The sequence below is a fragment of the Podarcis liolepis genome (assembly GCF_965112155.1).
Source record: "Podarcis liolepis genome assembly, chromosome: 17".
Lineage (NCBI taxonomy): Eukaryota > Metazoa > Chordata > Lepidosauria > Squamata > Lacertidae > Podarcis > Podarcis liolepis.
The window spans coordinates 16971588-16984382 of record NC_139571.1 but is presented as its reverse complement, the minus strand read 5'-3'; the positions used below and the strand labels follow the sequence as shown (position 1 = coordinate 16984382).

The 12795-nt window shown below is 45.3% G+C and overlaps 1 protein-coding gene across 3 annotated transcripts in view; it reads left to right on the top strand.

Annotated features, from left to right (window-relative positions):
* The window catches only part of ADAMTSL1 (ADAMTS like 1), a 494294-nt gene extending 482208 nt beyond the window's left edge, over positions 1-12086 (top strand). For all 3 annotated transcript variants that reach the window (XM_083482208.1, XM_083482210.1, XM_083482209.1), the window contains 3 exons: positions 2484-2593; positions 5411-5631; positions 7085-12086. In XM_083482208.1, the coding sequence (XP_083338334.1) occupies positions 2484-2593; positions 5411-5631; positions 7085-7191 (438 nt within the window). In that variant the 3' untranslated portion in view covers positions 7192-12086. The remainder of the gene's footprint in view (positions 1-2483; positions 2594-5410; positions 5632-7084) is intronic.
* The last annotated feature ends 709 nt before the right edge of the window (positions 12087-12795 follow it).

The following is a 12795-nucleotide window of genomic DNA, read 5'->3' as shown; positions in this document are numbered from 1 at the left end:
GCTCGCTGTTCAGAGTAATGGGAGTCAAAAGTTCTCTTGGGTGGACTGAGTCCCCTCTGGGAAGTAGTAGCTCAATTCAGGGTTGGATTGGCTCTAGAGCTTTGGGGTGTTCACAGCATGATCGATCATTCCACTTCCAGACAATATAGTCATTTAAGCAGGCAATGTCCACAGTATTTGGTGAGGAATCAAGTTGGAGGTGATATCTGGCAATGAGCAGGAGCATAAGTCAAATCAATAGTCCTAATCCTGCAACACTCAACAGAACTAACCCCACCACTCTCAGCAATGTCGCCATTCCAGTGGGAGGACAGCTAGCCGGCAGCTGACCACATCAGACCGAAGGGTGCCGGACAATATCCACAATGGTGTTTGTCTGGAATGAACCTACAGCTCCTGCATCCAAATTCTTACCATCTCCAGTCTTGCCAGACCCCTCCAAGAGAGCTGGAGTCAGAAATGCAATGGTACACCTACTAGATAGAGCAGTTGGTGGAGCACATTCTTCAAGAAGAATGTGGCTCAGGGATCTATTCTACCTTTACCACATCCAAGAAAGATAGATCGCTCAGAATGGCATTAGGCCTCAAGTTTTGCAGCCAACTCATAAAACACCACCATTTTCAGATGGAGACGTTACAGCCTATTCAGGAATATCTCCAAAAGGGGGGGCTTCATGCCCTCTGACTATCTGACAGAAGCCAACCTGCGCGTTGTGGGAATGTCCAGGGTGGAAGGAGAGGAAATATTGTTTATTAATATCCTTCCTAACTTGCACTAGCAAGTTCTTTTACTTAGCAGAGTTACATTCCCCTTTTTACATGCACAGCAGACAGCTGGTTGCAGGCTCATGTGAGGCTCTATTATACAATTCAGTCTGTCTCAGATTGAATTGTACGTTCATGGTAAGTTCCCTTGAATCCCTCTTAAAAGAATAAAGATGTCACAATCTTACTCAAAGTCAATAAAGGAAGTTTACTCACATCAGTTCACAGTTGGATTCCTGAAGGCAGACTTAGTTACAAATATGTACATGTGGATCTACACCATATGGGGGAATGATCCCAATGCTTCTGCTAGCTGAGAGCTAGCAGAGCAGTCCTAGCTGAAAGCTGGTCAAACAAAGAAGGAAGTCAAAAAGAGAAAGTGTTCTGCATGACTCTTCCTTTTATTACCTGGACAGGTAAGGTCACACCCTCCTTCTAACGCATGCAAAGGAAGGATGCTCCAGCCAGGAGGAACAGGAAGTTTCGACTGGCTGGACCAAACATTTTGTCACATGTCTTCTCTGGCATTACAAGGAATGTTGTACTTGACTGCTTCTCATGGATCACATCCCACCCGCATTCCTATCTTTCCACCACAGCACAGGTTCCTCATGTTTGCCTACAACGGCTTTCACCTCCAATATGGAGCAATCTGGTTTGCCCTTGCCTCAGCCCAGAGAGCTTTCACCTAGGTAGTGGCTGCTTCTGTGCCTATTCCCTTCTCCTTACCTCGAGGACATGATGATTGACTCTGCATCCCTGCACCAAACAACAGAAGACTTCATGTGACCTTGTTGGTCTTCTAGGATCACAACTTCATGATCAACTATGAGAAGGCCAAGAGGCTATGAAATCTGGCAACGAGCAGGAGCCTAAGTGATATATATTTCCACTGCAGAGTTCTTTTTAATTATTTTCATTTAGGCAGATCTGTAGTCATTACCCATTTTTCCACACTGAGGGGAGTTTACCTTAGATCTGTGGACAACCCTTCCGTGAAACTCTTTATGAATTCTCATTCACGACTTTTGTTACGTTTCCAGGACTTGCATGAATTGTCTCTTGCTTTTTGGTTACTTGTTTTTAAGGGGTTGCCTGTAAATTATTAGTAAAACATCCGGCAAACGGGATAGAGTGACATTTGCCGTGTGGATCTCAAGCTGCAGGACAACAAATTGGGAAAGTGAGAAGGGACTTTTCATTTGTCCTAAACTCTTGAATTTATAGCACCAACCAAGGCAGCTTGAAAGGCTAATGTGTTTACTGTAGCATCAGTTTTCAGGGGTTCTGGCACACAAAAGTCCATGCTACCATTAATTTCCTTGTGCAACAGGACTCTTGTTGGTTTTGCTGAAACAGACCACCCTAGCTATGCTTCTGGAATTTAACAATAAATTATTAAATCATACATCTCCCAGGCCACAGATCTGTAGCAAAAGACAGGGAGCATCTGACTCATTTGCAGTGTTCCTTTAGCAGTACTGAAAGAAATGCATGCTATTTCTTCATTCTGCTGCAGCCCGCTCAATTTATGACCCACCAAGCTGCATTCAATATACCAGCCACACCTCTTTTACAATCCTGGATGAGCAACAAATAAATATTTATCAAGCCCTTGGTAGATTTCGATACATGATTGGTAGGCTGCATTCTTTGATAATAATAATAATAAATAGTGCATGTCTGTTCTAAGTGTCCAGTTGTCTTTGTTAACAGTGTAACGGACCATGCATTGGATCTCGACTGGCTGTACAACACAGGCAGGTTTTCTGCCGGACCAGGGATGGGATATCTGTGCCTTCTGACCAATGCAGCTCCCTTCCACGGTAAGCCCTGCTGATATTTTCAGAAACTGACACCATGTTTGCCAATTGTGACATAGCATTATTTATGTTTTGAACTTTAAGTTTTAATCCTGTTGGGGGGGGAATTATTTATAGCTCACCCATCTGGCTGGGTTTCCACAGCCACTCTGGGCAGCTCCCAACAGAATATTAAAAGCACAATAAAACACCAAACATTAAAAGCTTCCCTAAACAGGGGTGCCTTCAGATGTCTTCTAAAAGTCAGGTAGTTGTTTATTTCCTTGACATCTGGTGGGAGGGCGTTCCACAGGGCGGGCGCTACCACCGAGAAGGCCCTCTGCCTGGTTCCCTGTAACCTCGCAGGGAGGGAACCACCTCGGAGCTGGACCTCAGTGTCTGGGCTGAACAATGGGGGTGGAGAAGCTCCTTCAGGTATATTGGAATACTGTAAAGCTCCTTGACATCTGACAGGAGGCGGGTGCTACCACCAAGAAGGCCCTCTGCCTGGTTCCCTGTAACCTTGCTTCTCGCAGTGAAGGAACCACCAGAAGGCCCTCGGAGTTGGACCTCTGGGCTGAACGATGGGAGTGGAGACGCTTCTTCAGGTATACAGGACAGAGGCTGTTTAGGGCTTTCAAGATCAGCACCAACACTTTGAATTGTGCTCAGAAACGTACTGGGAGCCAATGCAGGTCTTTCATGACCGGTGTTATATGGTCTCGGCGGCCACTCCCAGTCACCTGTTTCCTGTGGAGTGCGAGCTACAACTATATATCTAACATCATCCATTATCACAGAGGAATACAAATGTATTCCCTCATATTTCCTCATATTCCCTCATCTTACCTGCAAGATCTAGTTACCTTGAATATGGTCACTTCATTACCCATGATAATGAGGACTTATGAAGAGAGTGAAATAACTCTACTGGATTTGATTTATAGCTCATTAAAAAAGAAACCAAGGCAAATCACAGTCTGACTAGCTCATCCTCTTCCCTAAGCAACAAGCTTGAGAAGGGAAATGCCAATCCTAGAAGTTCAGTCCTCCCCTTCCTTTCCTGAATCTCATCACCACAACCATGAGAGCAAACGGAGCTGGAAAAGAGAAATCCCCAACCTGCCAGCATCTCAAGGAGGAAAAGTCATCAGGTCTCTGTTCGGGAAACATTTGTCCCCCAAGCAAGGAGACAGGAGCTGGACAGGGAGAAAGCCCATCCTGTGGGATGGGCAGAGCGGAGCCAGCATTGGTAACATAGCAAGAGCCCTGCTAGATAAGCCAAAGGACAATTTGGCCCATCATCCTGTTCTCAAAGTGGTCAACCAGATGCATGTGAGAAGCCCACAAGAACCCTGATCCCTTAAACCCCACCCATTTCAATGCTTCATCTAACAATTTCACCTGTCTCAAAATAAAGTCTACCAATACTGAGAATGCCTGAAGGAAACATTACGATTTGCAAAGTGAATAAATCTAGGACAGAGTTGTTGTTGTTGTTTAGTCATTTAGTCGTGTCCGACTCTTCGTGACCCCACGGACCAGAGCACGGCAGGCACTCCTGTCTTCCACTGCCTCCCGCAGTTTGGTCAAACTCATGCTGGTAGCTTCGAGAACACTATCCAACCATCTTGTCCTCTGTCGTCCCCTTCTCCTTGTGCCCTCCATCTTTCCCAACATCAGGGTCTTTTCCAGGGAGTCTTCGCTTCTCATGAGGTGGCCAAAGTACTGGAGTCTCAGCTTCAGGATCTGTCCTTCCAGTGAGCACTCAGGGCTGATTTCCTTAAGAATGGAGAGGTTTGATCTTCTTGCAGTCCATGGGACTCTCAAGAGGACAGAGTACTTGTTGCTTTAGGGATGGATGGATTGGCTCATTAAAGGAGAAAATGAAAACATTAGCCAATCCTCTTCCTCTCTTTTCTTACTGGCGGACTATGTTTACATGTTATGAGTTCATGTGGATGTAGAAAATACTGCACACACAATTCAGCTTCCGGAAAAGCTCAACTTTTCATTTTATAAAGGGCAAGTGCCCAGCCTTTATTGTTAGAAAGAAATGCTTGGATGCTGGAACCCTGGAAGCCAGAGGGCATTGGCAGGATTCCAGTAGCAGAATCCTGCGCCTTTCACGGATCCTCGCCTTTTCCTTTGACTTGCAAAACCAGAAGCAAATATGCAAAGTCGTACAGATGTCAGAATAAACTGTGCAAAATGATGGAAAGAGAACTGGGCTGTTTTGCTTGCCACTGTGGCATCATTCAATTTGGCTTACTTGGACGAAGGCAGGAGTAATCTTGAACAAGAAATAGGCTGGCCACTTTTGAAGGTTTTTTGCTCTTGTAGTCATTTGTGACTCCTCTTACAACTTCGTTTCGGCTTAGCAATTTTTTCAGGGCACCATTTGTACGGTTGGCTTTCGGTTAATGGTTTGTTGCAAGAAAAGGGTTAGCACTCTGCTGGGCTTCACTTCTGGGCTGTTAATACTTGGTGAGTATGCAAAACTAAGAGGGCCCAACCTATTTCCTGTAAAAGCTACTCCTGCCTTGGTCCACTAGAAGCACAAGTAATCCCAACCCAGCAATACTACACTGGAGAAGCAAACCTAACCTTCAAGTAGGCACATTTTCATTGTGCAGATACTGTAGTGAATCATTCCATGTGTTTGTGCGTGTGTATATGCAGAGTGTACATCCTTCTGGTTGATTTGTCAAGACAGGGGACCGACTCTGGTTTGACTCCTACCTGGCCAGACAAGGGTCAGCCTTTCCTGAAAGGCTCGTACAGGTGTTGTTTTTAAGAATATTTCTGCAGTAGTATTGTATCTCTTCTGTTTGCCAAAAGGCCTCTGAGCACGCAGAACTGCTGGACAGATGCTTGCGGAGTGCACTGGAGGGTCAGTCTGTGGACTCTGTGCACGGCTACCTGCGGGAACTACGGCTTCCAGTCGAGACGAGTGGAATGTGTGCGTGTCCGCACCAACAAACCCGTGCAAGAGCACTACTGCGCCTGGAGACCGAGGCCGGCTAACTGGCAGCGTTGCAACATCACTCCCTGTGAAAATAGTACGTCTTTCTAACTTAGCACTACAGTCGCTGGGGAAAGCCGCTGTCTGAAAATGCACGTTCTGAGGACTGGTTCACATGTCGTCCTCTGCAGGTGGTCATAGCTGGTTGTGCATGAATTTCACTACACTGCTGATTCCCCAGATTTCTAATCAGATTATATATGATAAAGTTCTCATCACTACCCGGCAGAACATCATGAAAGACTAGCTTCCAGAACAGTTGCATGTAAACCACAATTACATTACAGTGTTACCTCGGGTTAAGTACTTAATTCGTTCCGGAGGTCCATTAACCTGAAGCACCACTTTAGCTAATGGGGCCTCCTGCTGCTGCCACACCGCCGGAGCATGATTTCTGTTCTCATCTTGAAGCAAAGTTCTTAACCCGAGGTATTATTTCTGGGTTAGCGGAGTCTGTAACCTGAAGCATATGTAACCCAAAGTACCACTGTACTATAGTAAATAAAGCTCTGTGGTTATTCTTTATAGTCATTGTCGCAGGATAATCCCAGATGTAGTTTGAAATATGTACTGATTCATATATATGAATGTATATTTGCATAATTTTTTTTCTCACAGCTCCTTTGTTTTGGAGTTCTAGAGAGGCCCCAAGATTCACCTTGCAAGCTGTGCATTTAAAAAAACTATGATCTGTTTCTGCATCGTGCCATGCACTCCCCCGTTCAATCTGTGTTTCAGTTTAAACTGCATTTCAGGCTTTAACCTGTTCTGTATATATATTTTAAAAGCTGTGTGTTCCCCATTCACTATAATGGAGTACAGTGGTGCCCCGCAAGACGAATGCCTCGCAAGATGGAAAACTCGCTAGACGAAAGAGTTTTCCGTTTTGGAGGTGCTTCGCAAAACGAATTTCCTATGGGCTTGCTTCGCAAGACGACAATGTCTTGCGAGTTCCTGCTGGTTTTTTTTCCTCCCCCCCCCCTTTTTCTAAGCCGCTAAACCGCTTATCAGCTGATCCGATCAGCAGATAAGCCGCTAAAAGCCGCTAATAGCGCTAATCCGCTAATCCGTCAATGGGCTTGCTTCACAAGACGAAAAAACCGCTAGACGAAGAGAATCACAGAACGGATTCTTTTCGTCTTGCGAGGCACCACTGTATCTAAAAACAGCTCTAACTTTCTCCGCCTTTGGACAAAGCGAATGAAATGTTCAAGCCCAAGAGTCCCTGCAGATTGGATTCAGCCTGCCAAATTGCAGACAAAAACGTTATGGGGCTTTTTTGGGTGGGGGGAAGTAAACGGCCAATAGTTCTGTCTTAAGTTCTGTGAAAGAAATGGCCCCAAATGTTGCAACGGTAATGAAATGATAGGAAGATTGGAACTTTGCAGAGAGAAGCTGTAAAACCAGTCAACATATGAGATGCAAGGTAATGAATTCTTCTCTCTCTCTTTTTTTTAATGCAATGATTCTCTCTTTTCTCTTTTTCCTAGTCGAGTGCAGAGATACCACCAGGTACTGTGAGAAGGTGAAGCAGCTGAAACTCTGCCAGCTTGCGCAATTCAAATCAAGGTGCTGTGGGACGTGTGGAAAAGCATAAAGGTGGCAGGCAGAGAACCATCTGATGAATTTGGCACCACCAGCCCCCCCACCTCTGCTTTGTTACTGAGAAGGGCTTCTTCATAAAAAGGAAAAATTGGAAATGGAATGGCCTTATCTTCCATTTTATTTATTTATTTCCCCCCCCCTTTTTCTGTTTCCGCTTTTTTCAAAATCCCTTTCTTAAACTGAAGTCTTTGTAAAGACCTCGACAAGGTTTCCCTTCTCTAAGGAGGCTGGGAGACAAGCGCAGCAAGCCACAGAATTCGTTATGAGGGTGCAGACCAAAAACAAAAGGGAAGAGAGCACCAGAGAGAAAAGAGTCTGGAATGACGGAACGCCCTGGAAGACTTCAAGGCTGCCCTTTGTGGACAGAAGGAACCTGCGGAAACCGACCCTGAGCAACTGGGCTCAGCAAACGCCTAGCGAAATTGCCAGTACCTTGAGTCAAGAGTGGAACGCGACATTCGCCCCTGCCCAAAAGAAGGGATGGCAAAGTGAAAGGAAAAGGGGTTGTCGTGTTGAAGAATGGATTAGTCTTCGGTTGACCCTGGAAGGCTTGCTCACGTAAGGTGAATAGATATGACCATCTGCTAAAAGGAGTAGCTTCCCATGTAGTGCATTTCACCACGTGGACATGGGAAGGAACAGCCACCCACCACTGGGCGAAGAGGAATTTACCCTGTACCATTGCAGTCAGAAATACGGGGCAGCAAGGGAGTGGGGAAATTCTGCTACTCGCCACTGGGGCAGGGATGCTGCAGCCCAACAGCTTCCCAAATGGTTGTGTGTTCATGTGCTCAGCAGTTCCGTCTATTCATCCACCATGGGTTTTGTATAGCTGTTTCTCTGTTATGTTACCACCTGGGCCTCCCTGCTTTTGGTTTATGCTCAGGAGGCACAGGCCAAGTCTCAAAATACTGCATCGGCACAAGCTCCATTTCAACGTGGCATTAAAAACAGGGGGAGCAATGCAAAGGGTATATACGTTAATCCCAGTCACCAAAAAGAGAGTCTTGAAAGAAATGATGCTAAAAGGCTTGCCCTCTTGTCACATTTCAGTTGATTTCTGTTCATTGTCCTGGTATTCCGCCTGACACATACTGTACAGTCGTACCTTGGTTTTCAAGCAGAATGCATTCCGGAAGTCCGTTCAACTTCCAAAACGTTCAGAAACCAAGGCGTGGCTTCCGATTGGCTGCAGGAGTGTCGTGCAGCCAATCAGAAGCCGCGCCGGACATTCAGCTTCCGAGGCAAAGTTCACAAACCAGAACACCCACTTCTGGGTTTGCAACGTTCGAGTTCCAAGTTGTTCGTGAACTAAGCTGTTCAAAAACCAAGGTACGACTGTATAGACTCTTGTTTTTAAAACACACACACACAAAATATTCTCAATAAATACTGAATATGTGCAATGATATTCACATACTAATAGGACACTTGATCAATTTTAGACCAGATGAAACTGGAGGAAGGCCCTAGGTTCAAAAATCCTGAAGCAATTATCAGGTTTAGCTGGTGCTAATAAAAATTAAATTGGAACATAATTGAGAGTTAATGATTAAAATAGAATCTAGATTGGGCAGTTGCATAGATGCAATAGTGCATACTGAGTGTTAAAAAAAAATTGAAGAATATTTGATAGTAACAGAGGTAAGTGGGGGACCTAGTCCAGAAAAAGAAATACCATGAGACATCTGTAGCTAACAGTACAGAATAAAAGTATACAGGTTAAAAATGCAAAAGGGTGTAACTCTTGAATGTGACTTGAGATTCGTACAACGCAGCAGTCTCCACCCACCCGCTGGCCCAGAATTGGCACACAATCAGGTATTTCTCACTATGAGCACATTAAGGTTAAACACACCGTCGGAATTCCCATGAGTTCAGCATCATGTTTAAAACAGTAGCACCTGACCATGGAGCATGGGCATGTTAGTACACCTGGACCATCGATCCACGGCATGGGGCCACAGCATGGATTGATGCAAATGGCCTACTTTAACCATGATGCTGACTGTGTTGCTTCTGGCAAAGGTAAGCGTTCCCGTAACTGGGGGAATGTGGCTGTGCTGCCTTCTCATTTGAAGCAGATCTCAGACAAAGGAAGGACAAGATAAATGTTGAATAAGGATAGGACTATCAGTCTAGGTGGTCCCTGAGCCGCACGCCCACTTTAGTGAAACATACGACCAATAAATGTTTTCGGGGTCAGGTATGAAGCAGGCTTCAGCTGGACTACTTTGACCAAAGTCCATGTGCATCTCATGCACATTTTGAGATTCGGAAGTGTGCATCCAACAGACTCTCACAGCTATTTCGTAGTGACTAGCTAGGTGCATGCTTTTCCCCGTGAATGGCTCAGTTAGGGTTTGGCAGGTTTGCTTCCTGCAGGTTGTCAAATACCGTATATTTTGCTCTATAAGACTCACTTTTTACCTCCTAAAAAGTAAGAGGAAATGTGTGTGCATCTTATGGAGCGAATACAGGCTGCGCAGCTATCCCAGGAGCCAGAACAGCAAGAGGGATTGCTGCTTTCACTGCACAGCGATCCCTCTTGCTGTTCTGGCTTCTGAGATTCAGAATATTTTTTTTCTTGTTTTCCTCCTCCAAAAACTAGGTGCGTCTTGTGGTCTGGTACGTCTTATAGAGCGAAAAATACGGTAGGTGTTGGCCCACAACACAGCTCAGGTGGGTTGCGTGAGCATGACTTCCAGGCTGCAAACAGCAGGAGGGCCAGCAGGCGAGGTTGTGGGACTGCAGCCAGTATACCTGCACAGCAACCTATGCAGCCTGCAGCCCCTGGACCCAAAGTGAAGCAGAAAGAACAAGTTTCTGCAATAAATAGCATTGCTCCTATGTGTGCTTTGAGCTCTCTAGGGGATGGGCGAAGACCACCTTTTGCATTCTGACCTGTATCCATCACAATCAGCGCCGTTTCCATTCCACTGCAGTTCAGTTTCTGCCAAATGCTACATTATGTCCGCTAGTTAATGTACCTTACACTCGTTTCAGTATAAAGGGAACGCCAAAGCCATGTCTAAAATGCCGTTAACTTGCGTGCTTGTTTGCAGACTCAGAAACGGCAGCAATGTGAATGAACACTGATCTTACTTGCTTGATCCATTTCTGCTGCTGACTGCAGACAAACACGCAAGCTGCAGCAGATTCCGCTTCCTTTTCCGTTTTTGTCAGAATTCCCCGACATCCCTATAGGTGTCTAGCGGATTTATATATCCGGGCTTTAGTGCCACAAAGTGCTGCACCTCTTCAAGCCAAGGAAAATAAAAGGCTGTTTAGAAAGAAGCCCCTACATCAGTGGGGCAAGGCAGCGGGGAGGCCTGGCTTGCAAACCTTTAGCTTTGTGTGGCTCTCGTCCTTTGGTTGAGCACCAGGCCCTATAAAAGGGCTTAGCTGTGCCTCAGGTGTCTCTGTGGGGGCCCAGGGCTTGTGCTGGAGTCATAAAATGCAGCTCAAGTGCTGAAGGTAGCATTGACAGGTTGCAGCTTTTATTACCTGCCAATTCTAAAGCAAGTCTGGAAGTTCTCTGGTGAGGCCAGCTTCAGGTCCGACAGATTAAATTGCCTCCGGTTTTGGGTCATTCCAAAATGTATCTGGCAGGGAATACGTGTTTTCTCTCTCTCTCTTTCAGATGGGTCTCTGAGCTATTGTGTTGCTATGAATCAAAGCGACGTTTATTTAAAAAAGAAGAAGAATGTCTTTCTATGTATGTAAATGTATCTTTTTTTGTATATTTATTAGAATTTCTTGTATAAAAAGTGCAATATGAATAATTGTACATTATGATGTTCAGATGAACCTATTTAGGAGGAGGAGCTATTCTGTTATCCCTCTGCAATGTGTTTTTGTTGTACCAGTGATAATGTATATCCCCTCCCCTCCCCAAATTCTAAATCAGCACTTCTTGTTTAATATTGACTGAGTTTCAGCGTATACAGAGTAAATTGCAACAAGTGGGAGGCAAGGGTGGAGTGGTGTTTTTTAAATTAATTAATTAAATTTAATTAATTAATTAAAAAAAAAACCAAGGAGTTACCAAGAGAACAAACAGCAGCTTACTTAATAATGACGTGGCGGCTGTTTTCCGACAGCAATTACTGGCAAGAAATGCAGCGGTAATATCAGCCTTTGGTAGGGTTGCCATATTTTGAAGAGCAAAAAAAAGGACGCCACTGTGCCAGCCATTCAAAGCAAATAAATGCAATTTGACTCAAAAATTTACCCCTGAAAAAGAGGACGTGTCCTGGAAACAGAGGACACATGGCAACCGTGCAGCAGCTACCTCTTTTATAGTCATTATGCAATAACTCTGCTCCAAGGAATCTTGGAGCTTAAAGCCCCGGGGGACCAGCATGCCTGGGACTCTCACCCAAGCAGACTCCCCCCCCCCCAAAAAATGAGCGCAGAGTGAAGCTCCACACACGCATCCCTTTGTTGCCCCCTTCATTCATGTGACGCTGCGCATGGGCATCACAGTGGGGCCTGCGCCTGCAAGGACTCTCCAAGGCCATGCAAATCAATTCCTACAGAAATCAAGGATCGTACCGCTGTATTTCGTGACGCTGAATTGCACTCAGAGGCTGACTCGGCCGCTCTGCCCCCCTTTGCACACCATGGCCAGGGTCCTCTGCGCAGAGCGCTTGTGCTAAGTCCCGCCGGGGCTTGCAGGTTTGCGAACTGTGCAAAGGCTTGCAGCCTATGAATGTAATTTCAAATGTAATTTGTCTGATGAATTGCAACCTGAGAGCATCAGTGTACATTTATTAGGGTTGGAAAATATTACAGGAGGCGGCTTCCCTCCCCTTTAAAAAAACAAAAACAAAAAACTTGATTATATAATTTTTTTTGTACAAATAATGCATCTTATTTATTTACTCCCTCTTGTCTCGTCTCGTTCTTTATAAACCATACGGACACCTTGGAATTCAGAAACAGCTCAGGCTTCATTTCTGTCCGAGATCTGAAGAGAAGTATCAAAACCCTTAGGCTGTGTACATTTAAAATGCCCTGCCCCCCCCCCAAAAAAAAATCTGGGAAATGTAGCTTGTTAAGGGTGCTGGGAATGTGAGCTCCATGAGGAGAAAGCTACAGTTCTTCATATTCTTTGAGAGAAGAGATGTGTTTTAATAGCCAATTTAAATGTGACCTTAGGCTTCGGTTTCCAGGCGAGAGGGTGGATTTAACATTAGGCAAATGACTTAAGTTTCCTTCTCCAGCCCCCTAAGGGAGACCCAAAACTGAAACCCTAATTACAAAACCCAAAGTACTGCTGTGCAGATGAGGAACAAATAGTAGCCATGGTGAATGATAATGCAGCAAACGAAACTCCTTAATACCTGCCCTCGTGTCAGCCATCGTTATCTGCCTGAACTTAAAGGGCACCAAAAAGAATTTTGGCCCACTTTAAAACCGAAGGCTGGTTCGTTGCACGTGAACAATCCCGATGCCAATGATATATTTGCCAAATTGGGGGGGGGGGGCTGGGGACCAGGGCTTTCCTCACCGGCTTCCTTCTGCCCAACAAGCTGTACTGCATCCCACTGTTGGGATACTGCCAGGGAGATAAAGTCCATCATGGCCCCAA